The sequence below is a fragment of the Platichthys flesus genome, chromosome 23, assembly GCF_949316205.1.
Source record: "Platichthys flesus chromosome 23, fPlaFle2.1, whole genome shotgun sequence".
In the NCBI taxonomy this organism is placed as follows: domain Eukaryota; kingdom Metazoa; phylum Chordata; class Actinopteri; order Pleuronectiformes; family Pleuronectidae; genus Platichthys; species Platichthys flesus.
In genome coordinates, this window is record NC_084967.1 from 3,741,140 (window position 1) to 3,756,846 (window position 15,707).

Below are 15,707 nucleotides of genomic sequence, written 5' to 3' on the forward strand. Positions count from 1 at the left end.
GTATAGAAGTACAAAGTTGCATAAATACCAATATTAACATTACGCACAAGTACCTCAAATGTGTACATGATCACAGTACTGTCCCCCACTGGTTATGGCATTACTTGGGTAGATCAGTTCTTAACTAAGGACTTTCACAAGGTTTAACAGAGGAGGGTTGCTTCTTACCTCAGCATCACAGAATGAGGTAACAGCCCGACCTAGAACCTTAATATCCTCTTTAATTATGTGCAATAACATGAATGACTAAAACGGAGGGTGAATTTCACTGACTCATACAGTAGAAGCTTTTATAGAAAGTGCTGTATAAATGAGAGGCAATCATTATTTTGGTCTCTGCCTCGAAAACTGAAGTGACTTTAAAGTCAAACTTATTAACCCAGCATCAGGCAGGTGTCCCTGAATGAGTGCATGTATCTGACCCTCGGATCTCATTGGGTAATAGCAGCAGTGTTCATAAAGCTTTACAGAGGCTTTCATGTGTAGGCTGTTCTAAGGGAGGGAGTGGGTTCAAATCTCATCTAGGTAAAGCAATTGAAATTACATTTTAAATTTGATTGGAGTAAGTTCAATAACGCTAAAGCACTGCAGTTGGCATGAAGGTTTTGTTGAAAAGTGAGAAGTGATAAACACTGTGGTACTTCGGTGTAGAGCCTGACCGATATGGATTTTTAAGGGACGATATATATTTATAGGCCAGACAAAACTGTTCCAATCCACAGTCCGACTCCGCACCATTGTCTGCTCAGCTGGGATAGCACTCTGCACGTTCAGAGCATAGCAACGCCATGAGGCACTGTTTGAATATGCCGTAACTGCAAATGTTAATTTTATAAGTGCTTTTAAAGCGTATGTTCAGGAGAACATTGTGGTTTATGTTGGTAATTGTCATTTTGGTGCTCATTTACAGCTATTAGTAACATGGCGGTTACATTTCTTCACTAAAGATGGACTGGCAAAAGAGTGTCAATACAAAATTTTGATGTAGAAAATTATGAGCTGATTATGTCGCTCCTTCTGTTGGATAAACCTAGAACTGACTTATTTAAAGAAGAGATAAAGCCTCCACTGCTAATAGTGGGAGGGTGGCTGTTGCTAAAGTGTAGAGTGTTTCTCCTCCAACCAGAAGGTCGGTGGTTCAATCATCAGTCTTCCTCATTTGCATGCCGAAGTGTCCTTGGGCAAGATACTGAACCCTTAAATACCCCTGCATAGATGTTGAATGCACTGACTAAATCAACGGGCATTGGCAAAAATTGTAGCCAAAGTCATTACTCACCTTTGAGATGCATTTATAATTCAATAATATGGGCTTTTCAGGAAAATCAGTCAGACTGTGTTCTGCCTGAACCAGTGCACCATAAATAGAAACAGTAGTATAAGTAATTATAGTAGAGACCAGAGTAACACTTACATGAGGAGTAAAGACAGGTAAGTGCCATAGCAATGGTTTAGTGACTGTTTAGAGGCGGGCAGGGTCTAATAAACCTACCAAAGGTGACTCTAGGACTAAAATGAGCTTTGAGCTCTTTTGGACCCCTATTCTTTCCACACTTTTCACTTTATCTTTCAGTAAAAGAGTCTGAAAACCTTTTTTCTCAATCAAGTTGTGACAATGAATCATTAAATCCTACCTGAACAATTTTTGTTTTGATTTTTAACAATTTAAGTCATTTTAAATTTGATAATTGCCATTTTTATTTGCTCATGTCACAGGTCTGAGGCAGATGGGACTCTACTGTCTAATCATCACTGACCATATTAGCTTCTTTATGAGACCTAAGGTTTGCTTTGTTTCAGTCTGCAGTAAACTACGCACACACACACATTTATTTTGGGACTGCACAATGTAAACACAACATTAACTAAAATGATAAAACACTAAAAGTACCTGAGATGCCCTCATCATCTCAGCCAATATTGCATATTAATCATGTGTATCACCAAACACATTTACACAAGTGAAGTTATGACAAAGCAAAAGTCCCACATCACCTTGGGCCTTTGTGGCTCCAGGCCACAGAGTACTTTGGTCGTTTACATTTATAACAGCAGTGGTAACACAAAACATATAGTATACTGTTTTTTTTCTGCATAGAGAATTGCGAGTCGGCCACCTCCATCCAATTTTCGGGCCGCCTCCGCCTCCTGACAAAATTGTAGTACAGTAGTAGGGACAGTAATAGTATGGTTGTACCAGAGACCTGCACTGAACTATAGCTAACCTCCTGAAATGATCTGCAGGGGCTGTATGTGGGAACTCAAATGTCAGAGTCAGTTGCTGCAGACATTCTCCAGAGGGTCTCCTGCCTGTCCCCTTCTAAAAGCTATGGATAATGTCCACAGCAGATGCTCCAGAGGATTCAACACAAGTGAATGGGCATGTTGATGACGTTTCTTACACATGAAAGTCGCAAAACAGAAAGTAACAAGTGCATGTAGAAGATACCAGAGACAATGTCAACTTCGAGAGACGACAGGATTCCAGAGCTTCTGGTGATACCGGCACGATGCCTGTAAACTCAAACACGTGATCCCCGGAGTGTTATGTATAAGCTAAGTGCTGCTTCCTGCTCCGCTCCTCACCTGAAAACTCTTGAGACTTGATTTGTGAACGCATTTGACTGAGTAACTCCTGCTGCGTTCTTCATATGCGAACGGCAACCTCCAGAGAAAGTCCTGACCCAATTGTGCAGACGTTGTCAAGAGTTCGAGTGAGACACACGACTAAAAGCAGCATTTGTAGAAGTATTGGTAGCAAAAATAATAAAGGCAGTGGCACGTGTGGTTAAGTCCGTAATGCTCATTATAGTAGCAGAGTCAGTGAATCCAGAATTATTAGGCACAATAGCAGATGTAGAGGCCACAGTAATAACATCACTATGTGCAATATAGTCGCATGGGAAGAGAGAATCATTACGTAGGAACCACCGATATGTGAAGTTTTTTATAGGACTGTCAATGATGGTGCAGACTTTTACTTCTCCACCCCTTCAGAATTAAGCTGTTTGCATCACTGGTGTACATCAGTGACAAGCAAGTTTCATTCCATCTCTGCACTCTGAGTCTTAACAGGTTTGTGGATAAGAGGAGAGAAGCAGCTGTGCGGCAGAAGGCCTGTCAGCTGTCAGTCTGTGCTCCGCAGTGCACGAGGAGGGGAGAGTGACATCTGTAGGGAGTCGGAGCACAGCTCAATCAGCGAGGAGCCGCGGCAGGCAGCGCTCCTATAATTACATGCATCATTATTCCCCGATGTTAGGCTGCTTTGTAAAACTGTAACCTCTGAGTAACCTAATTACTTATTAACTTTCCTGATCGCATCTGCTGAGGAAGGGATTTTTTTTTATTTAACATCCCAGTTTTAGAAAAAGGCATTTGCAATATTTATTAAGAATTTTGCTAACTAAAATATCAACACTTGGTGTCTGAATCAACAAACACATAATATCACAATTGTATGTAGTATGAATTTCCCCCCCACCTCTAATAAAAAGCCAGAGTAAAGAGGGGAAGTAGGTGGACTTCAAACCATCTACTGTGATCACATTACTCATTGTCCACACGCTGCTGTTTCAATTTAAAATGAACAAGCTGGTTCTGAATATTGGGATGCTAAATCCCTTTAATGTCTTACTAATGAGGCTATTCGTCACAGAAGATGAAGTATTAGGGACTATAGTGGGTCAAGACGGTCCATAAACGGCTGTCTGTGTACTGAACAATGCAGGAAGAAAATAGCATCCAGAGTCTCCCCTCCCCTTCTCCTTCCCTGCAATCTTTACTAAAAATAGAGCAGCCAGATCTGCTGATCTTTATAAGCAACTACAGAGAAAAATAAGTAAGCCTATATGGAAGCCAAGGACTTAGACTGGTCCATTTTCCCTAAGTAGAACCACAGAAGCAGTCCCGGAGGGGACTGAAGGCTAGACAGGCAGCCTTGGCTGATTTCACTTGAGTAACTTAATATCAATCCGAAATGCAGGAATGGGGAATGATACAATTTGGCTCAGTGTTGTCTGTGTCGAGGAAAAAATAGTCTGTTTCGAGTCAAGTGTCTTATTTCAAACTACGTCAATCTATGCCACAGGAGGGAGAATGGTCAATTTCATTCCAAGAGGCGGTGATGATACAGAAAATACTGAGGAAGTGGGTAAAAATTCATTTTGGGCAATATCCATACTATTAACTTTTCGTTTGAAAACAGCGTTTTCATAGCATGCACTTGGTTGTGAGTTGCAGAAAGAGCGAGGCTACGCACAATGGCAGAAATGGCAAAATGTTGAAAGCAGTTGTATTGTTGTAAAATGCAGTATCTATCTACACAACAGCTGCTTGTAAGGACAACAGGGTCAGCGACGCTTGTAATTGGTTATCCATGTTGCATTCTCCACTGGTAGCCGAGGATAATGCCGTTTCTTCTTCCGGAATGGGGTGATGTCAAAGGAGCCTGATGAAACCGTGAAGGTCGAAAAGACCCAATCAGCAGTCATTTGTGAATTTGTGACCCAATTTTTGATTGCTTGTCGTCATTTCCAAATGTCCCACTTTCTGCTCGTCCAGATTAAAACATACCAAACTGAAACAGGGACATCAGCATTTCCAAACTTCTCCATTTTGGTGGCTCTAAAACTCCACAGCAGAGTGGACAAGATGTGTATCTGTCCCAGAGTTGGTGCGTTTTCATACAAAAAGTTAGTAGTATGGATGTAGCATTGGTCATTAGAATAAAGACAAGTTGATGACTGTATCACAGTTGTGTCTCAGTGTCATTAATTAGAATAATATGAATACTATTAACCTGTATTCCTTGCATTGAACTGCAGAGCAGTGCCCTTTCTTGACAAAGACGCGGAGACGTTTCTGCCTTTTCAGTCTGAACTTTCTGCACTGTCCTGCAAAGACTGTCTGGAGGGGTTTTATCTGATGAAGCACAATGCGTCTGCCACGCTCCCAAAAGTCTGACAACACAATCACGCTGGCTTTACAGACATCAATGGACCAAAAGGACAGGTCTTTGTCTGAAGCCAAACATTTCAAACTCAGCTTTTTCTAAAGTCAATTCAAATCAGGTCCAAAAAAATAAGTGAAATGGTTGCACGTTGAGACCTTATTCTGTTACAGTGAGAAGGAAAAATGTGGCATGACAGGGAGGCCCAGTTGGCTCAGTGAACCATCTTCTTGAAAGCACCGACATTATTCCAATAAATAAATCAAGAAAAAAGACTAATAACTTCTAGTTTTTGACCTCCCTCTCATTGTTACACTACTGGTAATTTTTACCAGTATTTCAATATTGCATATCTGTTAAAATTGGGAGACTCACAAGAGACAGATCAAAAACAAAAAAAGGCAAAGATCAAAAGCATCTGAAGTCAAAATGTCCTGTGTCAAATGACCTGGGAGTGAATGATGATCGTATCCATTCCCATTGCCGACACAAGCCAGGGACCAGTGGGAAAGAGGCCAAAATGTGTTTGTATGTGCCTGGGATGGAGCTTGCCACTTATATTTTTGTTTGTTTATAACTTTGATACAAGAAGAATAATTTATAGACTGGAATGGTTTAGCAACATGTGAGTCTGGGGGAGTAGGATGGAGGATAGAAGTCCCCCAAAAAAGCAGTTACTGCAGTTAAAAGTCTCAGCCATGTCATCAGATTGATCAAGGAGCGTCAACAACTAATAGAGCTCTGCTAAGTAGGATGTAAACATTTCAGTCCATACACAAACACAAACACTTTATAAACACTTTCATGCCCCTGAGGGTGTTTGGGGTATGATTAGAAGTCCAGCGTCGCACTGAAGGGAGTGGTGGAGGGAATTAAGATTTTTTTTTTTCTCTGCAGCCCTGCATGCAGGCTCCTCTACAAACACTCTCAGCTCCATTCACAACCACAGAGTACAATACAAAACAAATTATCCAGCCAACCACAGACCCGTGGATGGAATTAGGCCGAAATCTCAGTGGAAGAAAACTGAGCTGATTAAATGTTCGGAGAGCCGAGCTAATTTGTGATGAATCCCAGACCTTTTTCCTGTGCTGCACGAGGGGAAGTAATTTATAAAAGTTTGTACGTCTAATTAGAAGTTATGATTAGCGGGGGTGGTTTATTTCACCAGGATAGTTTGAAGAAGTCTTCAAAAATACTTAAGCTTTGTTGGAATTAATGAGGACGGCGGCATGTATTAAAGTTTGTCCTGCTCATTGATGTTCAGTCCTCAGGGATTTTCTGTCTGACTCTATTTTTATATATAGGTTTTTCCTAATAGAATAAAAGGATACTGAGGATTTGTTATGCTGACATATGCTACAGGAACCATTTTCCTTGAGAACTTACTGCCTTTGCTGTAACTGTGTTCCTGTGGCTCCATCTGCAGGTAATGACGGGAGCTGCTGTGCTGCCCGTAGCTTGAATCCACCTCAGGGACTGACTGCATGCTGGTTCTGACTCTGCAGATGCAAGCAAGAGGTAGAATGTTGAATGAAGTGATAATGGTTGAATTAAATGGGTGTTAACGATAGAATTAGAACACAAACCTATTGAGTTTTGTTGAAGCATGACAAACGTGCAATGATATTTTAAGGCTCAACAATTCCATGTTTGAAACAGACAGGTGTTGTGTAGGAATGAGACCTTTTCTCTAGATTGTCCCTAACTCTCCTGTGATCTTATTGTTTCCCTCACACCCTTTTTCACAGCAGACATTATGCAGAGGGGATAAATCTGAAGTAGGCTCCGGAGCGTTTCAAAGAGGCAGTCATTGTTAAAATGATCATACACATGTATTATTCACAATATAGAAAGGGGGAGATAAAACAGATTGTTTCATCCTTTTAATCTGTCTAATATTTATACGTCTGTGACACGCCATCTGATGAGTGAACGTAGAATGTGACAGTGGCAGACGTAAGGCACAAATTATTGGGAAAGTGGATTAAAGTGGTAAAAGCAGGTTAGATGTCTCTATAAATAGAATATCAGATAATTTTATTGTCCTTTATATTATTCAATTTTTCCTGTATTCGACCAGGTGAGTCCCATCGAGATACAATATATCATGTGCCAAATTAAATGCCTCGAAATCGAATATCCTGCCTATTGCATTGTAACATTTTCGAAAACTGACATGACATCTAAAAATAGGGAATGTTGTCTGCATTGCATTTAACACGACAGGATTGTAGGTTTGTGTCAGACTTCCAGCGTCCATGGTGAAGTTGACAGTTTCAAGAAGAACACTGCACAGAGAGCTGCTTCTCAACACTTTAGCATTGGTCAGTTCTTTGGTTTGAAGGCTCATAAACACACACTGTGAATAAATGAAAACTTACCTTGTCTCTTTACTCTAATAGCATCGTTTTGGCAGCAGCATTGATTGTTGGCACTGATTTACCCCAAACTTGGTGGAAGGATGTGATATGGGTCAGGGAAGAAACCATTACAGTTTGGTATGGATCTAGGATCAGGGAGCAGATCCAGGAATTTTCTTTATCATAATGAGATAATGCGTTTTCAAGAGTTAGGTTTAATTCCTTGTGAATTATTATAGCTATTATTGGATTTTGATAAAAATATAAACATATTCAGTCAGTGTGTGACATCTTGATTGAATTTGACGGGATTATTGGGCCTTAGCGGAGTTGTTGGTGCCATTCCAGTTCTACATTATGTTAAACTGACATAACTGAACAGATTGTAAAACACCTATAAAGCTCTTCTGTTCACAATATACCCATTAATGTACAACACACTATTACTGGGTTACTTTGATACTGAAGAAAACCTTTTTCATTCATTTTTTTTTTTGTTTTATTTTCTACTAAGACAAGCTGTCAACTCCGACAGGAAATGTACAATATTCAACACAGAAAGGTGACTTTGGTTAATGGTAAAGAAACAGAAATGTACGAAATAATTTAAGGCAAAGATTTGTGGTACCATGTGGGGATCATTTCCATACGTAAGGGTGTTGGAAGTGAAAAGGGAGGCAAACACACTGGGGGTGGGTGGGTGGGTGTACAGGTTAATAAATATTTCATCCAGAATAAGGCAAGGATTTGCAGGTTGAATCATATTACACAATAAATTATATTTTATAGGGACGTGTCCTTTTGGGCAAAAATGATAATTATGATTATTTTATCTTGATTTCTACCATTTTCAGCACGTTTAGTACACCAGCATTCAGGATCTAAAACCGTTAGACCCACCCTGATAGTACGTTGATTTTAATAACCTCAGAGCCTCCTCAAAATAAACTCTCATGGATTTTAAAACACAATTTCAAAGGAGTAATTGAAACATAAGGCATAAGTGACAATTGATTGCTTTTCCTTAGTGCATTTAAGTCCCAGTAAAGCAGTAGAAACGTTGAATTCATGTCAGCTGGCTGATCAGGTGATTGTCATATTCCTTTTGGGATGAGTAAATGAAAATATCATGCATTAAAATTATGCAGGCGAAGACAGTAATGGAAAATAAAACATGCATAGATATGATTGGATGGCACAGGCCCGAGTTCACACATCTAAAACAAACATAATATTCTACAGGCTCGTCACATTCTGCAGCATTACCGTTACTTCCTTTGTGATGATAAAAAATTGAGTATATCCAAATTTTAAAAAAGGATATTTAGATTTTCATGTAAAGACTTTTATGCATTTTCTCATACAAACGTGACTGACACTTGGATTGTTAGTCCAATAGCAACCTGGGGGTGGCAGCACAGGATGGAGGAGGATTTAGGATGCTATAAAACTATAAAACCATAGAACTGTCCCAATGTGTCATGAATGAAATGCAGCAATGTTGGTAGATGCCTGCATGGTGAAAGGAACAGTAAAGGGAAACTAGCAACAACACAACATGGGCCACCATCCCTTTTAGCATGAAGCACCGATTGGCATTTTCTGACAGGTAAAACCTTGAACCAATGATTTATTAATTCTGATTAAAATGTGATTATTAGTATTATAAAATGACTGACAACAGGAGACTAGAGGACAGTGTGGGCTCTATTTCCATGTCAGCACAAAGAGTCAAACAACAAGCAATAGTAAAAATAGCTATGTTGGCATTTCCCCCTTCATTGAACACCCTGTGGTCTCTTCTAGATGTCTGTGCCTGGGTCGAGCTAACATGGTACAGTCCCATGCTGATAATGAGGCATCACAAGGCAAAGTGTAGGTTTTTCTGAGGGATACACATAAACTGTCATTTCTAGATTAGACAGTAGCTTTGATATCTTAGAGCAGATGTTTCTAAAGTCTCAAAGTCTCGGTAGGCAACTGCATCCCCAAACAATGGAGCCCATCTGAGCCTCATTACTGTGAAAAGATGGATAGTACAGCAGCAGGAGGACGGCACAGCTCTGCAGCGGGTGATTAAAACCATGCAGAACCTTATCAGTATCCATCTACTGAGCATCAGAGATCTCAGTGACACAAGGCACCTGTGCAGAGCCCAAAGGAAACTGAAAAGCAACACAAACACCTGCGACAGCCTCTTCTCCCTGCTGAGAAACCGATAGACGTATATCTGCCATGCCACAAAACTTTAGAGCATCGTTTATCATTTTTATATCATGATTTCAAACTCCTGAAGTCCTCCATTTATTATGTTTTATTTAGATGACTTGATCTTTTATGCTTTTTTTTTATTTTAGGACTACATCTGTAATTTTGCTACACAATCTTCTGTTAAAACTACTGGACGGTTTATCACAAAACTCTGTCTAGGAAGTGGTACAAGTCAGGGAAGACATTTTTTTCTCAAAGATTTCCAAAAGAATAAATTATTGCTATTGATTTTTTTTTAAACAGCTCGTTTAAGGGACTTTTATTTAAAAGTGTGAGATATTTGGTGCAGCTTGATTGAATTCGTGGCGAGTGTTGGACCTTGGCAGGGGTATAGCTCTACTGACTGTTATTCTAGTTTTACATTAGGTCAAAGTGGCATCTGACAATTGGCCGTCTCTGTACTATGTGCCCATGGATGCATAACCAACTACCACTGGGTTATTCTGATACTGTAGAAAACCATGATATTGTATCACACTGCAGGCATACAAGCAAAAATAGCACATGCACTTGCATATACCCTGTCTTGCAGTGTGTGTAAGATCTATAGTGCTTATCTTTGTGTCTATAACAGGAAAATACAGCCCCATGTCTTTGGATATGAGGTTAATGTTTCTTATTATGCTGTATATGTCAGTGATGAATAGGTAGACAGCGTTTTGGAAGGAAGCCTTTCAGATAATAAATATTCATAATAACCTATTACATTTCTATACATTGCAGAATTCGTGCAGTCATTCAAGCCTGTTGCGTCGCCTGAGGCCGGATGCAGGCGACACCTTCCCAGTGTTTGGCTCATAAGAGTCCTCTAAAGAAGGCATGAGCTTACAGTCCTCCAGTCCTTCTTCCTCCTCCTCCTCTTCGTCCTCCTCATCCTCCTCATCCTCTTCTTCTTCTTCTTCTTCCTCCGCCTCTTCCTCCAACATATCTCCTTCTTTTACTGCTTCCCCATCAGATTCCTCTGGTACAAGCTCCTTCATCTCTTCACCTTCTGTTGCAGCTTCATCTTTTGCGCCGGAATTTTTCGGAGAGTCATTTTCCGAGGTCCCTGTCTCACTGCCCCCCAAAGAAGCAGCGGCTGCAGAGAAGTCCTTTACCCCAAGGGACTCTATGAGGTGATCCAGGCTACGCTCACAGGAGGCCTCTGGAAGAGAATAAACAAGTGATATTAAAGCTGGGTCTCAATTCAGATAATTGAGCGGTGTGTCCTTTAGAGATTGCATTTGAAGACCGAACGTGTCACAGCGATGCAACTACTAGACTGTCCCATTCCAAGGCTCTTCAAATACTTCCGAGAAACGCATTGCATTCAACGAGTGGATACTCTTCCGGCCAGAGTATGCTTACGTATCAGGTTTCTACTAAGACTTTCTCATCATGCTCAACTCCTGCTCTGTTGCTAGGCGACAGCAGTAGGGGCGGGACAAGCTTGTAAAACTGATCACAGAAACAACCAGACAATCAGCTCACAAAGTAAATGTGATGGATTATTTTCTAAAGCCTGTATTTAGGGGCCCAAAACTTTGAGGATGATTGGAATAACCTGAATCCCAACGGTTCACAAAATAAATTCTGTGTAATGTACATTTCCACATGACTGATTCCATCAGCAACAGTAACAAGTCATTTGGTTTTCACTCACAGAATCTTCCTGATTCAGTTTTACAGCTCTGTTAACATCAATACACTTCCTGCTGCTGTTTTAGAGCTAAAGACAACAAGAAGACTTGATGTCAATGATGTTTAATATTTTGTTGCTTTTATCATTTCTAGTTATTCAAATTAGTATGTATATATTCATGCCTTATTGTTGGTTTAAGCCTGTTCAGTTCCACATTGTTTTTCATCATTACGTGATAAAGGCGACAGAAGCACAGAAAGTCTTGGCCTTAGCAGGATGTATCCGAGTGTGCGCAGGGTTTTGAGACAGTATTACAAAATCTTTAAGTGGAATCAATGAGTCCTGCTCTGAAACTTAAAGACCATGATCTTGAATAAAGATAGGGACATAACCCCATACTTAAATGTTCTCTTGTGAGACATTTATCCTGCCGCTACCTGAAGCTTTTATGAGCCCTTCTCTCTGCGTGAACCAATCTGATTAAAAAACACAAGATCACGTTACCAAGCCACAGGCTTCATGTAAATCATGTGAGTCCTGCTGTAGCAAAGATATGAAAAACTTCACACGCTCACACACCAGGTGGTTTCACAGTGTAAAACTGGATGCAAAACACTTTTTTGCAGTTATGGATGAGTGTAGCCGCCAAGTTGAATTTCAAATTGTGGTTTTACTCGACAAGAAATACACTGATGACACACACACAGTTTGCAGGGAGTGGCTGTGGTATAAAGCTGTGTTATCTGTATTTCAATATATAAGCTGAAGTTTGTTGTTTTGTATCATCATTGTACAAATCAGTTGCTATCAGACTATGCTCTAACATTTCAATAGGAATATGAATGGAATATTCTAATAGCAACTACTGTATACATCATAATCGCAATAAAGTATGAATGACGTCACTAGTCAGAATATTGCTGATTGTGTAAACATACAGTGTGAACAGCTGTTCTGATCTGGATTAGGCTGCAGTGTGAACACAGTCAGAGACAGGTGAGGAGCCCACCGTTCATGTTGAGTGGTGGACACTCCATTCCTCTCTTCTTCATCAGGTAGCGGATGGTCTGTAGTTGAGACATGATCTCGTTTTTCTGGTCCTGGGCCACTGACTTCACACTGCACAGAGACGAGAGAAGTGAAAACTACCTTGTAGCAAGAACATGGCCTTAAACTGGAGGAGAAAGCTATTGTGATGGCAGGAATCAGTGAAGTATCACATTATTAATGACATCAGGGCCAGTGGCCATTTTGGAGGATGAAGTTTGTTGAGCAGGATTGTGTCATACAGACTAGTATTTGACGTTTAGCCTACCTTCATCTATGTAAATAGGGTGGACAAAATAATAGAAACGGCTGGACACCATCGTGGGTGTACTTCATTTACATGTGGCAGCGGTTTTGTGTTGGGAGTTTGTTATTTTGATTTAGACACTAATATTTAAATTTAACACAGAATGTAAATAGGTTCCAAATATGATAATATAATGGAAGACGTTGTCAAACATTTAAAAAAATAGGCCTTTTTTAAATAATTGCCAGGTGATCAGAAGGTTGTCGACATTTACATTAAAAAGGAACCAAAGTTTCCTTATTCATGCCAGTGAATTCACTCTATATATATTACAGGTCTGCTAAATGAGAAAAGATGCTGCACAGTAAATAAGGATCATATATCATGGATATGTACACAGAGTGAAAAGATGAGGTGTGGTTTGTACACCTGCGGGCCGAAGCATGTGACACTGCCGGGCACTCACCAGTTAGTGAGCGGGTCCAGCTGCGTGAGGATGGAGTTGAGCATCCGCTCAGTCTGCCCGAGTCTTTGTTCCAGCTCGTTCAACTGGTTCTCTGCACAATCCAAAAGCAAACAAGAGCAGAAAATGTCTTCATCTAAATATCGCGTGGTAACCAAATATGTGTGCCCACGGTAAAAACAAACTCAGATATGCAAACAGAAATCCGTGCCCACGTGTCACACACCTGCCTCCACCGATTTTTTGGCCCCTTTTGCAACTTTATCTTTTTGTGCCTGGTCGTCCGCCGACTTGATCTGAGGAGGGAAAGAACGATTGATTGATTCTCATTTTGCAACTATTGATTGTCAAAGCTAGAAATCCTCTCTCTCTCTCACACTAGTGCAGTGCACCTTCTATAAACCGGCCTATTTGAAATGGGCTGTTTGTTTGGTCTGTGGTGCTGGTTTGCTTTCTGAAACTGTAAGAATCACCTGCAGTAATTGGGTAGTGGTGAGTGAAGACCTGATGCAGGACTCAGACCTCAGAACCCTGAAGCTGCACAAAGAGCCGTTCACCGGTTTGTTCAAAGATCAGTGAAGCTAGGCTCAGCGTGCAGAACCCTGAACTGGACAATCAGTTGTCGGTGCTCTCGTTGCTTACACGCGGTAGTCGCGATCTACATTAATGAGTCACAGCCTCTGTTACAGAGCATCAGCCGACCTGTTAATTCAAAGTTTATTAATATTAAACATATCAAAATCAGAATCTCCTACTGTGTTCTTAATGTGTGAGAGGGAAACTCCGGAGAAAGTCCAGACCCCATTGTCTGGACATTCTCTGGATGTCTGAAAACAACTTTGGTTTTGCAGGCATCGTGTACTAGATAGTGATTTGATTTTATATTTTAAATATAATTTTTAAGTTTGTCACGTTTGAGCTGTGTATGAGTTAATATTTTAAGACTTTTATTATTTCCCAGACGTCTCTCTGGAGGTAGAAGAGATTCAGCCCGTCTGTTTCTCTCACCTTCAGAAACTTGTAGGCTGCAAACACTCCGACTCCGATGGCGTACAGAGGCATCAGTGTGAACACGTAGCCCTTGTTGTTGTTGTTAGACTTGAACTTGTCAGCTCTCAGCTCCTGCTCCATCAGCTTCTTCATCTGCTGCATGTTCTCAGCGGTCTGAGGAGCGCCGGGGCCGTTCACGTTCATGGGCTGACCTCGGACTCCGCCTGGACCCGGACCTGCAGCCAGAAAAGTAATAAAAACATGGAGTTTCATTCAGTCGAAGGGACCATGTCTCAGAGAAGTCCGAATTAGCTTCCGAACTAGAATTTGTTCGACAGAATTAAAGGACAAAGCTCCCAAGAATTTTTCATATCACATCACACTGGTTAGAGACGTCGTTTTCCTCTCATATCTGGAGTTGGGTCGATTTCCAGTTTAAGACCTTACACTGCTTTTTTTTGTAGTTCATTTGTTTTTAATGCAAACCAACCTAACATAAATTTCATTTTGGTTCAGGGAATTTAAAAAGCTAGTGATCAATCTGCAAGCAATACATATTGACATCTTATCTTCTAATTTATTTTGAAAATAATAAAGAGTATTAAGCATTTCTTAAAAACAGAGCTTACAAAGTGTTTTCACACCAAAGCAAGAAAGGAGAGAAATAAGAGTCATCAGGATGCAATGTGACAAGGAGAGGGACAACCACATTTATGTGGCCGTGACCATGGTGGTGTTGAAATTCAATAAATAAATATGGAGCTATGTCAGATAAAACCACATGAACACATAAAAGCAGTAATATGACAATACAAATTGTAAAATAAAAGCTGAAAGTAAACGATAAATACAAGTAAAAGCACTACATAACATAAAAAAGTAAGTCTGACTCACTGACTCTGTAGCCTTTGTCCTATTCCTCACTTTTCCTATGAAACTGGAGCATTTGTTAACCTGCAAGCTATTCCTCAAATTCATGAAACGTTAATATTTCTGCCATATCGTCCATTTGGCAGAATAACACCTGAAGCCCCTGGTTTAGAAAACTCCTAGATCCGCCACTGAATCTGGAAGCTGAATTGTTAAAGGGACAAATGTGAGTATTTACTATGAGGCTTGTGATTTAAAGTGAATTGTGTCTTTGATGCTTGCTCCTGTGTTGGACTCTGATGAACCTAACAGCACCATAACACAACTAAATCCACAAACTGCAGATACACTCCTCTAGTGGGACTTTTGTTGAGGGGGGACTAGTCAGTGCATGCTGCAGCTGACGTGACGGACATGGGGGAGCGCGGAGGAACCGTGTCGCTGTGGGATCTCTCTCCTTCTCACCTTTCCTGGAGTAGCGGGAGTCGAACCTCGTGTCCTTGGCCGCGGTCCCGCCGCCGACGCCGAACATCCTCGGCAGGACGACGAAGGTGAAGAGCACGGCGGTGAAAGCCAGGGCGACTTGTTGTGATGTGGACACCACCATCCTGCACACGACACCGAACAGCGCTCACTACGGCCCGCAACGCAAGGGGGAGACGGTGAGGGTGGAGCAGGAAGTGGCGGTGTGTAGTTAGGAGGAGAAACAGTGAGCACAAGACGCCATTAGAGGTGTCAAATGGTCAAAACACGCCGTTGTACCCAGAACAGCTGAGCCCCACTCCGCTGCCACCAGAACAACACTTCCGGAGGGAAGACTTTTCACAATAAAAGACTTCACGAAAAATCACGCCGTTGTTTTAGATGTTCATTAATATCACATTTTG

General features: G+C 40.9%; 1 protein-coding gene across 1 annotated transcript; it reads right to left on the bottom strand.

Moving 5' to 3' along the window:
- Nucleotides 1-9,004: 9,004 nt before the first annotated feature.
- Nucleotides 9,005-15,621, bottom strand: ccdc107 (coiled-coil domain containing 107). Its single transcript, XM_062383137.1, has 6 exons — nt 15,286-15,621; nt 13,969-14,186; nt 13,187-13,256; nt 12,964-13,054; nt 12,213-12,322; nt 9,005-10,726 (listed from the first exon to the last, which is right to left on the bottom strand). The coding sequence occupies exons 1-6, from the start codon at nt 15,425-15,427 to the stop codon at nt 10,317-10,319; spliced, it is 1,041 nt and encodes a 346-aa protein (XP_062239121.1). The 5' UTR covers nt 15,428-15,621; the 3' UTR covers nt 9,005-10,316.
- Between the last annotated feature and the right edge of the window lie 86 nt (nt 15,622-15,707).

Bases quoted from the DNA above. Each gene is read 5' to 3' on its own strand.
- ccdc107 (XM_062383137.1), bottom strand. From the start codon at position 15,427: ATGGTGGTGTCCACATCACAACAAGTCGCCCTGGCTTTCACCGCCGTG. The intron at 14,187-15,285 runs GTGAGAAGGAGA...TTCTGGCTGCAG, and splicing joins CTCCCGCTACTCCAGGAAAG to GTCCGGGTCCAGGCGGAGTC. The intron at 12,323-12,963 runs GTGAGTGCCCGG...GTCTCTGTGCAG, and splicing joins CTGGACCCGCTCACTAACTG to TGTGAAGTCAGTGGCCCAGG.